General features: G+C 40.3%; 1 protein-coding gene across 1 annotated transcript; it reads right to left on the bottom strand.

Annotated features, from left to right (window-relative positions):
* Window positions 1–5,957: 5,957 nt before the first annotated feature.
* Window positions 5,958–15,688, bottom strand: FETUB (fetuin B). Its single transcript, XM_009950912.2, has 7 exons — window positions 15,467–15,688; window positions 10,956–11,066; window positions 9,513–9,600; window positions 8,806–8,972; window positions 7,855–7,968; window positions 6,855–6,944; window positions 5,958–6,374 (listed from the first exon to the last, which is right to left on the bottom strand). The coding sequence occupies exons 1-7, from the start codon at window positions 15,686–15,688 to the stop codon at window positions 5,958–5,960; spliced, it is 1,209 nt and encodes a 402-aa protein (XP_009949214.2).
* Window positions 15,689–16,730: the final 1,042 nt, after the last annotated feature.

Raw genomic sequence — 16,730 nt, 5'->3', positions numbered from 1 at the left:
TCCTTTTGTTCTGTGCTGTTCATTGTGACACTGATCATTTTCTTGACAGTGGCTTATGTATTTTTTATATGTGAAACAGAAACGCTGTGAATAAACAGTAGAAAATGTACAATTCCTGCAAAATTGACTGTGGAAGTAAAAGTAAGATTCTGTTCCCACTGTAGAGAGTATTGTCCTTTACTTCTTTGGAAAAGAAAGCTTGGACTCGATTATTAAAATACAGCGTGGACAAGCACTCCAGGCACAGTCAGAGCAGTTAATTAAATATTAGTTGTACTTGAATCAGTATAATGTATTTTTATAATTTCTTATCTAGTTTGATATATATTTTAATACTTATTTTTATATTTATTGCTTGTAGGATTTTTGTGTTGTTTAATGAAGCTATTTCTATAAACAGATTGCTGACAGGAATAGGAATATTTATCCAAACATGGCAGTTCTCTTGACTAGCTTGTCAAAAGCTTGTTTATCTCTATGACTTTTACCAAGGCAACAGTAAAAGGTGATCCACATTCAAACTTTAAGGAGTTGGTAATAAACATCCATCCTAAACCTCTTTCTCTCCATAAATCTGGGAGAATACACTAAAGAGAGGCTTATTTTCCCCACTTGAAAAACAGGGTATCAAATACTTAATAAATAGGACTTTATTCTAGGGGGAAAACAAAAAGAGAGCTGACAAATAAAAGAGATAATATGCAATAACCAATTAGTCCTTTCCTAAAGTATAGCCATAGCTGTTTACGGATATCTCTGATTTCTCGGGAGGCCAACGGCTACGCTAGCTGACTGTTCTCTGCCTTCTGCAGTAGCGCTTCCCTCCCAGGCTGGGATTACCAACTCGCACAGCGCAGTCAATTACGCAGGTAGCAAGACCTAATCCGTCTTGTAGCCTGCGCTGCTCTACAGCTGCTGTTGTTTCTGCTCCTAAGCAGGAGTACGGCTAACAAAGACACATGTGGCTCCAGTTGCTTGTAGGTGCATTCTTGGCTAGCTTCTCTTTACCTTTTCTTTAGTCTTTGATACTTCATAGCTTCATACCAGGGTGGCCTGATTTTACACCTTGATTAAAAAAAAAAAAAGTTTATCAGTTTTTGGGGTAGCTCTGCAGTTAACAGAAATGCCCCCCAACTATGGTCGAAAAATATGTAAATGCGTCACATCTTCATTCATGTCTCATTTTTATCTGCTGGCTGTAAACAGGGTGCCCCTTGATGCAAATGCAATGTTATACAAATTTGCTTCAATGGTGGTTTTCAAAGCAGCAGCGGCAGCTATAGCTTCCCCTCCCAGCCTGCAGCTTATTTTTCTTTACCAGTCACCAGTTTTTTATCAAACTTTTAGAAGCTTCCTCACCTTGTCTATCAAATTGCATTCAAGCAGACCTTAAGTTCAAAAGCTATTTAGAGGAGACCAACTGTCAAGTGAACAGTTTGACAATGTAGTTACAGAAGTCTCGTTGTGTAGGAGGCCTCAAGAACTAGTACCAGGCGTAAAAAGTGTGTCAGTGTTCCTTGTCTTGTCCTTAGTGTCTTCAGCTGCAAATTGCTTTCTGGAATAAAAGCACCCTAATTGTAAGTTGATGACCTTAAGGATGTGTTGCAAGACTGACCTGTTTGCTGAGGGGCTTGAGAGGCTGGGGAAAAAAGTGAGGTTAAGAATTTCATGTTAAGAAATGGGGTCAGACCAAGTTCCAAGGGATTTGGCTCTTTCAGGGCTTGTGGCATAATATACTGTTCTTAAAATTTAAGCTTTAACTCATGCTTGTGAATTGTAGTAGGTTAACAAAAGGGAAGTATTGGCAGCTGTTGTGATTGTATAGTATTCATGATTATATCTAGTGGGAAGTCTTTAAAACCTACCTTTGAAATCAAAATAATATATGTATGTTCTGAATACAGCTGCTTAACATGTATAATCTCAGAGATGCAGAAGAAAATGTTTAACCATGAAGTGTGTAAAATGGGCAGATTCTGAAGACAGAGAAATAGAATTTATAATCAACTTATTTTATAAAAACCTTGATTTTTAAACCCACCTTGAAAACTTTGATGTCTGGGTCTTGCTTTTTTAAATTCTTTTTGATTGGACAAGGATGACTGTAGAAGAAGGGTAGCTGAAAAATCTAAACAGATGCATAGCAAATGTACGCATAAATAAGCCAGCATATCTTATTCTGTACCCTTTGAATGTTACTACATTCATGATGCCTCACCTGTGTTCAGAGATAAAGGCTTGATAATATCTGATAAAAGCATCAACAGTCCTGGAGGTCACTGACCATTTGTTATCTGTGCCCAATTAAAAAACATTGTCCATGTGAAACTGGAATGTTTGCTCAAATAAACATCAGACCAGATTTTAGCTGGACATTGCCCAGATAGCAAGATAGTAATGGATGATATAGTATCATAAGATCTGTAAGTGTTCAAAAACTATTAAACAAAATTGAGAAGTGAATTGGGAATTGTCTGCCAAAATCCACCCACCTCTCATCTCCAGTGACTGGATGGAGGGCTCCGGGGTGTTGCTAGCCTGTTCTCTGCTGGACAAGGAGAAGCAGTGCTTACCGGTTCATAGTCTTGGGAGAAGAAGACAGCATTTGGGGTGTGACTGAAGGTACATAGAGTGTGTTACTGCCAGCTGTTTTGCTCAGTCTGGCTAGGAGATAGACCAGGCCAGAACATGGAGAGGTTTGGCACTGTCTGGGCAAGTATTTTAGAGGATTTGCTGCAGTCCTGTCTGATCATGCTGTCACATAAAGTATATGTGTGGAGACCAGATGCATTGCATCCTGTGCCCTCATCTATCCATGTTGGCATGTTGGAGGGAGGAAGCCACAGTTCTGGCCCGCTCTCAGATTGGCGTAAATCTGCTGACTCGGCAGCAGGATTTGGACTGTTATCAGCTGTTAATTATATCAGTGGCACCTGGGAACGCAGCTGTCTCCAGGTACATCCTGAGGACAAAGGAAACACAGAAACTGTACATCTTCAGTCTCCTACTCGTAGTTTAAGAAATTAGTCTTGGCCATTAGTACCAGGCCTCAATTATGGTAAACATTGGTGGTGGCCTAGGTGACACTGAAAGCTGAGTGCAGGAATCACTGTGCTGGAGTGGCCACAGCAAATAAAGGAAATGCCCATGGATCTGCACTGACCACTGATGCTTGCTGATCTGCACTGTAGATACAGTTACTGCTTAGATAATCACTCCTTCTGGTATTTATTTTTAAGTCATAGAAGTCTTTAAACCTGAATCTCAGATCCAAGATAGAGAAAATATCGATTCAGATGTCATTTCTGAGCCAAGTCTGCGGAACAGGCTAAACAATATCCAAATTGAATGCTCAAACCTGTGGATCCAGACATTCAGATGTTCTCTTTAACTCCCCCTGTTTATGTTCACACCAACTCCACTTCATTTATCTTCACTTGCTGCTGTTGACGTCCAATTTACTATTGTAAGCAGCTGTAGTCAGAAAAGAACTAACTGAAACAGGGTATTCTTGGCTGCGGCTAGCGGTTAATGAAGATGATTTCTTCCCCAGTACTATTTTTGGGGAAGAATCCAGTTAGGTATGTTGATAGAAATCTCGGTAGTAGCATTAAACTGATGGAGCCATAGTGAGATTAGAATCAACATGCAAATGGTTAATAAAATAGACCTCATTATAAAATAGCAGAAGTGAGAAGTTTGAGGACTAACTGAAAAGAGGGGCAAAAAAAGTACTTTGAAAATCATTGAAGTGTGACAGGCTGTTGCCCCAATGCTCTTGTCCTCTGACTCACTAAAGCCAAGGGTGCTCTGTGTGAGGGCATGGGGCGACACCTGGTATCCTCGATTTCGGCACGTGGCGAATCAGCAGTTCCTGTGCAGGGAGGTAGAACGCACTGGTCGCGTTAGGGAAACCTGAGCTGGCAAAGGTGAAACTTCCCAAGGGGAAAACAAGGTGCTGTAATTTGGTGACCTGATAAAAGGGGAATGCTGACACAGCCTTGAGCTCATACTACAGTAAGAATTGCATAGAATTTGAATTTTATGATTTTTGGAGAACTGCTTGGTTTTGAATTGTTTTATACTCTGAAATGGATGAAACCAAAATATGCTGAAATTTCTAATGATGTGGAATTGAAATGGAATTCTTTTTTGCTCAGTTGATGTGTTTCACACATAATTTTTTGACTTATTTTAATCTTTGAAGCAATTACTCCTTTATATAAGGTTTAAGTTTTACAAACTGAAAAAACAAACATATTTGTTGTGAACATAACTGTATACAATATTTCAATATTATTTTGTCTCCGCTCAAATTAAAATACTTTTATTTCTATTTTATTTATAATAATAATAAAATGCCTTTTAATCAAATTGCATAATACCAGAATACTTTAACAAAACCATAATTTTTTGTTGAAAGGCTCTCTGAATGGAAAAATTATCCAGCATCTCTAGGGATCATTCAGCAGCATAAGAGCTTCAGAAACAATAATATTTTATTGATTTTGTTTTGAACAAATGATTTAACAGATCTGGTGGCAACTAGAGAAAGGCTCTCTGGTCTGATACGAATCCCATAATTATTGCAAGTATCAGTGCACTCCTGGCCACAAATGACATTTCTTTCCCATGTGCACTCTTTTTCTTCTTCTTGTCTTCTCATTTATTTATATTTGTTATTGTCAGTGCAGTTGCTGTCTGCCTTTAGTGAAATTGATTTTCTTAGCTACAGGCTGTAGAGTGTCCCTGTGGTTTTTATTGTAAGGCAGTTAATATGACCTATCTCAAGAAAGAATTAGTCTGATTTTGTGAATCATCATTTTTCCTGCACAGCAGGGTCAGTAAAGCATAAGAACCTGAATAGCCTGAGTTGGTTCTCCACCAGCCAGAATTAGTGCAGAGATTTCACACGTGGGTAGCCTTTCCAATTTCTTTAAGCAAGGGTATAAAACATTAGGAAAAAAATAATCTTTCTTGAGATCTTCCATTGGAAATAAAAAAATAGGCTAAGCTCATCATGTTATAATTAAATTAACCCATAAAATAATAAAAAACTCACCAGCTTTTGATTCTAAACAGTGTCAAACTCCTCTTCCCCATTTATACACCGTTACACCAGGTGTGACTCTGTCAGGGCCCTTAGAGCATCCCCCGGCTGGGGCTCAGGGCCGACTCAGTGACAGCGAGCTGGGGCTGTTCCCCTTCCCCTCGGTGACCTTGGGGACAGGCTCCCAGGCAGCGCTGCGAGAAGGCCACGGCCAGGACTGACCCAAGCCCCCTTCCCACAGGAGCTGCTTTAAGCTGAGGCTGTAGCATTGTGGCCCCTGCCTGAGCTGCAGCTCCTGCTGCGTCGCAGCTGTGCCTGTGCCTGGCCATGGACCCTGCTGATCCAGACCCAGATTCAGACCTGCCGCCTCTCTTCCTGGCCTCACCTCAGACCCACCTCATCACCCATGAACTTATCTGGTGATCTGGCCTCGTCCTGTAACCGGACTGCCATCCCAGGGTCTGCCCTGCTAGCCTCACTCAGGGACCACGGGACAGGCCCCTGCCCTGCCACATTGGTCATCATGCTTGGCTCCGTCTCACCCTCCCTCAGAGAGCAGCCATCCTGCACTGTGTCCTGACAGACTTTTGCTACTGAGGATATTTTTTGCTGATACCTTTGGGCTGTCTCAGCCCTGCAAGTTCTTTTACCCTCTGCAGTTACCTTTCCTTCGTGCTCTTACTGATGGGAAGAATTTGAGAATTAAAAGCCAAATTCTTTTGTTGGAAAACGCCCCAGTTAAATTTCTTTTTCTAATCTATTCTTGTGCTTTCTTAAAACTGAGAACTCCAAAGATGAAGGCTGTAATAAGCAGTTTATTTATTTAGAGGTGTTAGACAAATTGAAAGACCAAGTTGCCATTGTGGCTGTTAATTTGTTGCAGGTAGTTGAGGTGATTGGATGTTGGCTAGGCTTTGGTAGGCTTTTTAGGCAGCAAAGGCTGGAGGATGGAATTTGTCCCCTTTGCTTCTCCTGGGCATGAGTCTGATAGAGAAAGTTCTTCAGGAAAAGGGAGAATAACTGGTCCAGTGACTGGTTTGATCAAGTCTGGTTTGTCTACTTGAGTCTTTTCTCCAAGACTGGGCGTAGGTCCTACAGCCTCAGGTGGAACTGGCTTTCCATCTTTATGTTCATTTTGACTTTCTGGTAGGTTTCGTAAAGAGATGTCCTTAGTTGAAGGGGGTAGAATTTTAACCCAGCCCACTGTTTTTTCTAGGTGTGGGGAGAAAGGATTGGTTTCTGAAGGGACAGTTTGTTGATGATTCTGGCTGGATTTCCCAGGTGTCTGATTAGCTTGCTGTTTCCCTTCTTCAGTGGCAGGATCCTAAATAACAGGCAATAAGCATTACCTATATTGAAGCTATTCCAAATTCTTTCAGATATGAAGAAGGTCACCCTTCACACTAAGGACCTGCTGCAGTTGCAGTCTGCAAAGGCCAGCTGCAGAACAGAAGCTCAAAGAATAGACAGATGGAACTACTTCTTATGCCAGAGGAGATGGGTGTATGGCACTTGGGTAACTACACAGTTACTGCTCTTTGCATTCATTTGCAATTTCTTTGTGGAGCATTCTGAACACATTCTGTATGATTGACTCTGTACTTATTCTATTGCCTTTTTATCCACCTAGCAACCGTCTGTTTTGTCGCAAGAGAGATTTCTTCCTGATTGGGCCTGATCACTTCCTTGAAGCCCATATCTTTGTGAATAAGAAAATTTGCAAATGGCTGGGCTTTCAAGAATTCAGTTCTTGTTTTGCGAAGGAATATTACTCTGGCCATAGTAAGATTAGATTAAGAAATACCTGCAGACTGTAGATTTCACAGGATATCGTGACAAACTGTTGGTGTTCCAAATGACTGTTTACTACAGAGCCTTTGCAGAAACCTATGTGCTGGAAGAAGAAAATACAAGCATTTTTTTCACATTGTAGCACTGATACTTAGCTCCTATCTTGTAAAGTAAGTGATTATGAAAGGCTGAATAGTTATAACTTCTACACATATTTGTAAGGATAAGCAGCTTAGGCAAACTTTTATTTTGGGATTGTCAAGCTTACAAAGGCAGGCAGCATTTTGAAAAAAGCTTTATGTTTTTAAAGAAGGTTTAGGTAACACGATAGTAAAAATAAGCTGGCTGCTTAAGGCGCAACTACAACAACACACCCAAGTTCTGCTGCAGCAGAATATCGCCATGCAGGCAAGTTGTGTAGTAGAACATAATATCATTTTTCAGGCAAAACCGATCTCACACCACACTGGTGAAAGGAACCATGAAAAAATGTTTCTAATAGTTGTGTTTTTACTGGGCTCTAGGTAACATGGCTTGGATCTCAGTTAAGACGGGGATTGAAATGTTACAGGCAGCATGCCCATTTAGTCTTTCAGTTTCTCTTAATTTTTTCTTTAGTTCCTAAATATTTTCCTTAGCTGACCTGATTGTAGTATGAATATATTCTTTATGCACTGTTTGTGCTTTATTGTCTGTGTCTGTTTACTTGGAAGAAATCCTTGAAGATGGTTCAGTATTGTAAGGTGGTGGCTACACTGCCTTTTTCTGGATGGTATTTTTTTCTGTTTTCTTTGTTCATGGACTTCTAGGTAAGAATTCAAAACTTTCCCTGAAACATTTTCTCTATGCTGAAGCAGTTTGTACAGTTCCAAGACAGTATAGAGCTACAAACCATAAAAAGATGCCTGTGGGCTTTGATTCTTCTCTGCAAAGAACCAAAGGGATAAGCCAAGTATTCACTGAGGAATCGCAGTATCTGAGAAATAGGTGTTTATACAAGGAAAAGTACTTACAGCTTGTTCTGATGAAAGTGGCTTGCAGCTGGAGATGTTAGCAGTTGTGTCATTTTTGAAGCAAGATGTCTCCTGAATTAAAAACTCTACAAAATATGCAGGACCAATGACCCACTGTTAATGACAGACAGACAGTGGCAATTAGACCTTGTGCATATGTCAGGAAGAAGGAAGAATCCTACAGACCTTGAAACAGACATGAAACTCCTGCTGAGTGTGGAAGGAGCAGGTTATACTTGGGACATTACTGTTAGTTGTATTACAGTAGAATAAGTTTTTGCCAGTGCTGCTTTATTGCCTGGTTATTTTTTACTTCTTATATATGCACAATCTTAGTAATTCATGGATCAGCTACAGTTGAAATGAGTTTAGGATTTGTAATAAGTTAGCATCCACATAGAACTACAGATCCAAAGACCTTCTTCAGTGCCTTGTTCATCATTTCTGGCTGCTTTAATGAACAGGATCACTTTTTCTATTTCTGAAATGCAAGTACCTCAGTTGGAAAATGGCAGCGATTAAATACTGTATCATAGTAATATCCAACAGTTTGAGACAAAGAGTGGAAACCACCTTGTTATCTCTACATAATGAATTTTAGAGAGACTGGGTATTACTGTGGTAAAAAAACTAGGATTTAGCCAGGAGATCCTTAACTCTCTGTTAGTCTAAAACTAGTTTTAAACTATGTCTATACTCATTTATCGAATGACACGTAAGTGTTGGAAGGGATGACTGTGCTTTATAAATACTTTCTGTTAGGGAGTCAGTAATTCATGGTGGTGGTAGAAGAAAGAACTCACTGTGAAGGTTTCCTAAACTTTGGAACTCCAATCTGTGTCTTGAGTTTTTCATAAAGCCCCTCTTTTTGCAATGAATGGAGTCAAAGTGCGTAACAAGTGGATCCATACTTCTTGAGGACTAAAGCAAGTCAGACGAGCCTTGGCTTACCTGCATTGAAGCTCTTGTGACATTGAGGACAGAGAAATAATGAGTTTGTTCACTCTCTTGGTTGAACTTGGCAAGGCTTTGAACAGCAGCCTCCAAATATTTCGGCTCGGTTGGACAGTCATCAACTGGGCAGTCAGGACATACTGTCCAAATATATCTGGGTGGAACTTTATTCAAACAAAACAATGTCATTAGAGAAAGCATAACCATAAGAGCGTGTTGATAGCGTAGGTCACTGTAAATGCATCTATGCCCCCAACCCTACCCACTTGTCTTCCAGTCCCCTGGAGTAACAATATGTGGTTTGATTCACTCAGTAATTTTGAATCTTTGTGAATTTGCAGACCCATGAAAGTGTGGCAGTGGAGGCAGAGACACTGCATAAAAAACCTCAACCTGCTGATAGTGGGCTTGCTCGTTTTACTTGCTTTTCACAAACCCATAAAAATACTTTTTGGACCAGAGGATGGAAGCCCACATAGAGGCTCTGCTGGGTTTCCCAGAGGTGAAAACAGTTATTACTGCACTGCTTTGAGCCGCGGAACCACACTGGTCTTGTGATCACTGACTTGAGAAAATTAGGGCAGCTGAAAGCTAATGGAGACGCTGTGGTGCCATAATTACAATTAGAATTTAAAGTAATGCTATATGGCAAAGAGTGTTTTTCCAGTCCTCTTTTAAAGTGAGTGTGTTAAATGAAGACATACCTGGTTGTAAAATGCACTTGTAAGTGTTCAGATGAGCAATATTTCTTGCCTGATTAATGTAGATAATTGCTTTGCATTGACCATAAACCTAAAACAGTATAAACATTTAGAAACAATTAACATTGCACCCTTTACAGTGATCATCTAGTACCTAGACAGTGAGTGCTTCATTTTCTCCTTGTGGTAATGAAATTCTTTTCAAGAAAAAAGTTGTGTTAATATGCAAATAGAAATGAAGCACATTTCTAAGTATCTCCTTCAGAAATAAAGGGCCCCCTGGTGCAATCCTGAGCTATACAGGTGCAGTGCTTGTCTGCAGGATGGCCTACAAAAGGCCACTCTTCTGGCAGCTAAGAAGTGCCCAGGTGTCACAGGCTTTCCCTGGCCAGGCCCCTGCACCAGGAGCTGAGTCTATGTCTAGAACCCAGAGAGCTTAAACTTTGAGATCAGCTCAGAATGTCTTGATCCAGTCATTTGTCTTCCACCTTCCCCCTTCTCCCTATGTCCACAGTAAGGAAGGAGAGTGGTAGGAAAGACCCTAAGTCAGTTTTGTGGCACAGTAAGATCACCCTTGCACACTAAGAAACTCTGACTTTATGGCAGAAAAAAATGCTGACCTATTAATATCTGTTGTGCCTTTATGTTTACAAGTTGAATGTATATTCTCTGAGTGCTTCTTAAATACTGCCCCATGTACGATCAAGGTGTCCAGGACATACCTTTCTTGACTTCCTAGAAGCTGTATCAACCATATATTCTTTGCACCGTTTTCCTGCTGAAAGCAGACGTGAGCAGAATTCTTTTTATTTTTTCATTTAAAAATGAAAACTGATTGACCTAAGAGTCAGCCCAGGACAATTCACCTGAAGCTTCTTTCTCATCATTTTTCATTTTGTAAGTTTTTTTTTCACTCGTTCGGAATAGTTTTGGTCACCTGTAGCAACAGTCTTGGGTCACTTTCTGTCTTTCTGTCTTCACAGCTCATCTTGCTGAGCTTTCTTTTTTTCTCTTCTTTCAGTGCAATTTTTGCAAAGTTGTCAGAATAAAAGTGGAATTAAACTAAAGCAAAAATCTCATGTTATATAAAAGTGAGTTTCTTTTACTCCCTTCTTGACAGACTGTCTTAAAAATAAAATCTTACAGGATTGCTATAAAAAGTAAACCATTTATTCTAAATAGTGTCCTAGCATGGCTATTTAGTTATGTCTGCTTATTAGCTCTGGTCAAAACCTTTCTTTTAATTTTAATTTTTTAAAATAAATCTTACCAGTCTATAAACTGATTAGAAAATACAGAGGAAAACTGTGGACCTTAAAAAATGGGGTTTGCTTTCTTCCAAGCTCTGCTGCCTACTAAAAATCCGTGTGTAGGGATTTTGCTGTCATCAGTAGTACTTGAGTAACTCATCATACCTGAGATTAAATAAGAAAATTAAATCCTTACAGTAGTATGAGCAAATCTGGCAGTACAGTTCTTCCATAACTTTCTGCTGAGTACATGGCATTCAGTATCTACTACATCCAAGATGAGATAGAAGACAGAACCAGTGATCTCCTGAAAACAAAAAAAAAAGAAAGGTTCATACCCCAGTTTTGTATAGAACAAAGTAGGGACACGTAAAAGGGAGAGATGGAGAAACACAAAACACACAGATGGGACACACAGATATCCTGAAAGCTGAACATTGTGTGGGACAAATTCTCAACGGTGGCAACTCAGGTGAGATACAGGCCCTGTTAGAACAGGCTTGGTCATGCATCTAGCCAGCTTTAGTTAAAAACCAGCCTTTTAGAGTCAGTTTTATCCTTCTAATTCTGGTACCAACCAGAAACCAAGAACAAGGACTAAACATGGTGATGTTTTCATCATCAACTGCATTTTATGATTAGATTTGAAAGGCAGGTTATTTTGCTTTCAATAAGAACGAGACGATAAAACCTACAAATAACAAAAAACTGCTAACATGGAACATTCCCAGTAGGCATTAGAAACAGAAATATCTTATTTCTTAAAGTAGTCTCTTCTAAAATATGGATGCTTTGCACTTGCTGTAAAGAGGCAAAGACTGCGTTGATGCGGACAACTTAAATATTCTCTCAGATATCAGAAGGTGCTATGAGAGACCTTGCATATCTACATCGATGTCTCTGACTCACTTAAAGCTTCCGTCCAGTGCTTGAGCTCTGAGCCTGTGCTTAAGTCCAGAAGCCTTTATTTAGTTCACTACAGCACAGGTGCACAAAGCAGTTATGGCTCAGCTTTTGGGCAAACAAATTTCCATGCGAGAGGGACAAGGAAAGATTAAAGTACAACTCTGTGTATCTAGTGTTCACATCATGTGGTACAGAAAGATGAGATGCTGCATAATACAGCTGCTGGTTCTGCTTCTACTGTAGATATGAGTAAGCACCTTTCCAGGATATTTATCATGGATCGTATTTTATTTTATGTAGGGGAAAGCTGGAAAGAGAGCAGCTGTCATTTATACATCCTAAAGAACTTAGATGTGTTAGCTGCGTGTTTGGACTGAGGTTATGTCTTTGCTGAAGAGGGAGAAAAAACAAAGCTGAGTGAGAGCAGTATTCATTCATTCCTAGTTGATTTCACTGGTTTATGGAGAAAATGCTTTATGGGGCAAGAGTCTTGTAGAAGTCTGGGGACAATTTCGCCTTCAGTATTGATTTCTGTCTAACAGTGACTGAAGACCAGTCAATAGGGCATCCAAAGGCTGGAGTACTGCTAGCTTTTTTGGCTTTATACTGCTTAGAAAAACACATCTGTTCTTGAGTTCTGAGGAGACCAAGTGATACAAACTATTCTTGTCACACAGCGTAGAGATCTCTGGAGGGAGGCTGGGATGGTGATTTTATGTGAGCTCTACCATATATACTTGTGAATGTAATATTAAACCATTTAAATACCAAAGAGCAAACTAAATAGAAAATAAACAATGAGTAAATTGTTTTGTTAGCTTTGTCTCTAGGTTATATTCCTACATATGCAGCTTACCATGTTTTATACAGTTTTTTGTATGTTCATATCCTCGTTTTTCCCATGTTCATATCCTCGTTTTTCCCTAAGTGTACTATGAAGTAATCTGGTGATGCCTTGCACTGAGCTCTCAGGGTTTGCCTACACTAATCCTGAGGTTTAAGTGTAAGTGTCGTTTTGAAGGTCATGAAAAGATCAAAAACTGTTTTGACAAAAGGTGAAGATGAAGTGCAGCAGCACTGTGCACAGTGGCATGGCAGTGTCCCCACGCCTGGCTGCATAGATCCTTCTGCAGAAGGAACTAATTGTAATTTTCTGTTTACATGCAAGTACCTAAATACCATGGTGATATGTCTCCTTAATATGAGTGTTAATATAGGTTAAATCAGTAAACAGAAAGTAAGACTGGTCAAGGAGTAATTGCCATTTACTGAAAATGTGTTTTTTTGAGTAGTGCAGCATTTATTACAAGCTTGTAACTTTGAATATATCCTCTATCAGAAAAAAAAAAATCACTAAGACTATCCTGCATGAAGTAGTAATAGTCAGGAAAAATGTGTATCTTTAAGGAGTCCCAAAGTTGGGACTGGCGACTTGAGCTTTCAGGTTGGTTGTTCAGGTGTTCTTGAGGCAAAAGCGCACACATATCTCATTAAAGAAGTGTTCTTATGATCAAACGTGTTTGATGTTAGATGGGTTTACTCAGCTGAATCATGAAGACTGATTGTAAAGCTTGGTGATCTTGGAAATGCTAAATGCAACCAGGATGGATCAAACTGTATTTTCTGTTGCCTGTAGCTCTCTTGTATAATATCAGCTCTAATACACAGATGAGGTTATTATAAAATCTACACATCTTTTTGTCTACCTGCTTCTGTATGTATCATCCTCCACTGGGGAAAGGATAATTTGGGGTTTGTTCAGAGCTCAGCAGATCTCTGAAGGTTTCATTATCCTTATTTTAATTTTCATTAAAAGACCGTTATGCAAAGGTCTTTTGATAACTGCTTAGTATTGAATAAAAACTTCTATCTTTTCTGCATTGCCAAAAAGATGTGTTCCTCAGCGCTGCTGATGCTAGGATTGCCGCTGCAGTGCTTGCTGGGGAGCCTGGGAACCAGAAGAGATGCCGCAGCAGCGCAGCATCGTCTTTGTGGCAGGGTGACCTGGTGCAAGGGAAAGAAATGAAATATTTTGGCATGTTTTATGATTTTGGTTAAGTGCCTGTCAGTGAAGTTAATCGTATGTTGTATGAAAAGAAAGTCTGTGTCCTACTTGCATATAAGTTAACAGCAGATGGCTCATTAGTTTCAATTAGAGCAAAACTGAACCACACGTTGCTTAAGGGCAGATTTGAATTTGAAGTAACTTTCGAAATGTTTTTATCCTGAGTATTGGTTAAAAAAAATGGGAGGAAGGACCACTGACTGATTAAAAAAAAAAAAAAAAAAGTCTTTATTTTTTTGAGGGAAATAGAAGGTTGCATAAGGTTGTTACTGTCCATGAACGTCCCTGGCATAGCTGACAGCTTCTTATGTACTCAGTCCCAGCAGTAGCAAAGACGTGACAAAGGGCTTAGATTGCCTACTTTGTTATTGCAGTGTCTTGAAACACCTTATTTACAGGATAAGCATATTAGATGCAAAATATAAGAATAAAAGTAAATTAAACCCCCAAAGGAACAAAAAGCAAAGTATTCCCTTAAGGCAATAAATTAAGTCTCTAGGGAGTTAAGTAACAGACCAAATCACAAACGAGGACCAAAATTCTTCTGTGCTGAGCTATACCTGGCACAAGTGAAGGGAGAAGTGATGATGAATAAAGTGGTTCACAGCAGGTCTGCACCACCACGCTGCACTGCAGGGTGGTCATAGGGGTGCTCTAATTATTGTCAGCAGGAAATAGCCTCAGGGTGGGGGGCTAAGTACCTAGCTCCGTGACTGCTGATGCAGGTTCTGGGCCAGCTCAGAGGCATCCCATGTGGAAAAAATTCTCAAGAGACCTGATCCAGTTGCGCAGTAGGCACATTCTGTCACCTGGGCGAAGCAGTATAGAAAACACAGTGCAAAGCACAGCGAACTGTGTGTCTTTAGATGTGAGATCTCAGGTTGCTGGAGGCCACAGCGTGTCTGCAGAAACTATGTCCTTGTGACAGCAGCAGGAAGTAGTGTCACATCCTTGCCAGCACAGATCTTTAAACATCTGGCAATAAGCCTGGTTTTCTTTAAGGGCTCAGAAATCAGCGTTTCAGGTAAGATTATGGGAGGTGAGCAAGCTTGGCAGGGAATGTTAGTAGCATGCTGCCATAATGCCTTATGTGTTGTGGGCCTTGTGCACTCATTTCAGGTTGTCCCTGGCTACTGCCAGTAGATTCAGCTATTGTAACACAAAATAGTAATAAATTAAGCAAACACAGAGAAATAAGACACTTAAGGATATGAGAGCAATATTCTATAGATATTTCCAGTGTAATTTTTGCACTTGAACTGGTTTCGGATTTCTTCTGGAGAATGAGTCATCATTTAGAGGTCTGTGAAGGAATTCCCTGGTCCCAAGCTGGGTGTGTTTACACCTGTTAGTGCTTACATCTTTTGTGCAAAATGCACGACGACTTAATAGCCTTTGCGCTCCAACTGCTCAAGGCGGTGGGAGGAAGGTGTAAAAAGAAATTAAATCAGCGTAGTAGTGTTTCATACCAAATCTGAACTGATGCCTGGAGCTATTCCAGGGGCAGGCAGCAGAGAATCGTGACTGAGATTTGCTCTCTAATTGCCCACAGTGGTGATGAAATTGTTTCTAGTCATCTGTGCGTAAAGTTGACATGGCCTCTGGAGTCCTGTGAATGAAACTTCACATTTGCCTTTTTAAATATTTCTTAGTTCAAATAGATACTGCTAAGGACTAAGTGATTGACACGGGGCTCTTCATGGGAGAAACAGATACAGAACAAGCAGGTAACTTACCTGAGGATGTTCTCGGACACTGAAAATCCGGTAGAGACTGAGTACGTAGCCCTCTTTTCGGTGAGTATTGATCTGGCGAAGAGCCAGATCTGCAGCCTCTTCTACTGCAGTGTCATCACAGGTTGGGGAAAGCAAAGCAGTCGGTGTTTCGCTGGCAGGAGGAGAGGCAGCCCAGGAGCAAAGCATCTGTATGCCAAGGAGCATTGAAACAAGTAAAACCATTCTGCTTAGAAAACCAGCACAGCAGATCAGAATGGTGGGTCAGTAGGGAGGGGCTGACCTGCATGAAATAGCAGGCTTTTGTAATGGAGCCGTGTCTCTATAAACTTGTGTCCCCTTTTTATTGCAGGCTGACCATCACCTTTAAATCTACAGCTGCAACAGCAAACACTAAGTCAATGATTACAAGGTTTTATGAAAGTGTTGTCACTCCCTCTGAAACCAGAGAGCACTTTCTCCTTCTCACTTTACATCTCCAATTCAGACTTCACTGGGCAGATCATATAACTTTGACCTCATCGCGAGGGACAACAATATACATGTAAAGCTGCTTTCTTAAGAAACTGGAGTTGCTTAAATAAGCCTACGTGCAGGACAGGTCTGGCTCCAGCTCTGTTCTGTCAGTGATCCAGTTCTTCTCCCAGATAAGACAATGACAAAGGTCTCGCTAATTTGAATGGGAACTGGGTAAGGGCCACAAGGTTGTCTGATTTTACATTTTGTATTTGTTAAACGCTAATTGTAAACAAATATACTGACTCTCTGTTATGTGCAGACAGTTTGGTTGGGATAGAAAGCTTTGAGCATTTGAGCATTTCTACTCAGTTGGATACCTACAGATGAATGTTAGCCCTTAGCCCAGGCCAAGCCAGCAAAATGCAGTCCATGTCCAGACAAGAAGCCTGCTCAAGCCATTTAATACTCTTAGATAACATGATAACAAGGCAACGTAAGGAATTAACGGTTTCATCATGGTGTCTGCTTTTAAGCAGAAATTTCCATTGTGTTTATTTGGGACTTAACATTCACTGTAATTGAATACAGTGGCATAGATGCAGTAAGTTTTGGTCTCACCCCAAAGACTTCACTTCTGTTGGTGGGATGATGCAAAATAGACTGCTGTAAGAGATTGGAGGTAATAGACAATAAGTGAACCAGGGCTATGAAAACAGTCTTAGGCTGTTGAAGGCTCCATTTCACGATTTGTTCCCTCTCAATGCCTTGACTCGGACCACTCATCTTTTGTTGCCTAAACCTCCCAATT

This window comes from Leptosomus discolor, chromosome 7, assembly GCF_034619465.1.
Source record: "Leptosomus discolor isolate bLepDis1 chromosome 7, bLepDis1.hap2, whole genome shotgun sequence".
NCBI classification, from domain to species: domain Eukaryota; kingdom Metazoa; phylum Chordata; class Aves; order Leptosomiformes; family Leptosomidae; genus Leptosomus; species Leptosomus discolor.
This window is presented reverse-complemented; position numbering and strand designations above follow the sequence as displayed.

What these genes read in the sequence shown, in the direction of transcription:
- FETUB (XM_009950912.2), bottom strand. Translation starts at nt 15,688, where the DNA reads ATGGTTTTACTTGTTTCAATGCTCCTTGGCATACAGATGCTTTGCTCC. An exon ending in CAAGTGCATTTTACAACCAG is followed by an intron (nt 8,973 to 9,512) that starts GTATGTCTTCAT and finishes GTTTGAATAAAG; the next exon opens with TTCCACCCAGATATATTTGG. An exon ending in TCACAAGAGCTTCAATGCAG is followed by an intron (nt 7,969 to 8,805) that starts GTAAGCCAAGGC and finishes TGTCATTAACAG; the next exon opens with TGGGTCATTGGTCCTGCATA.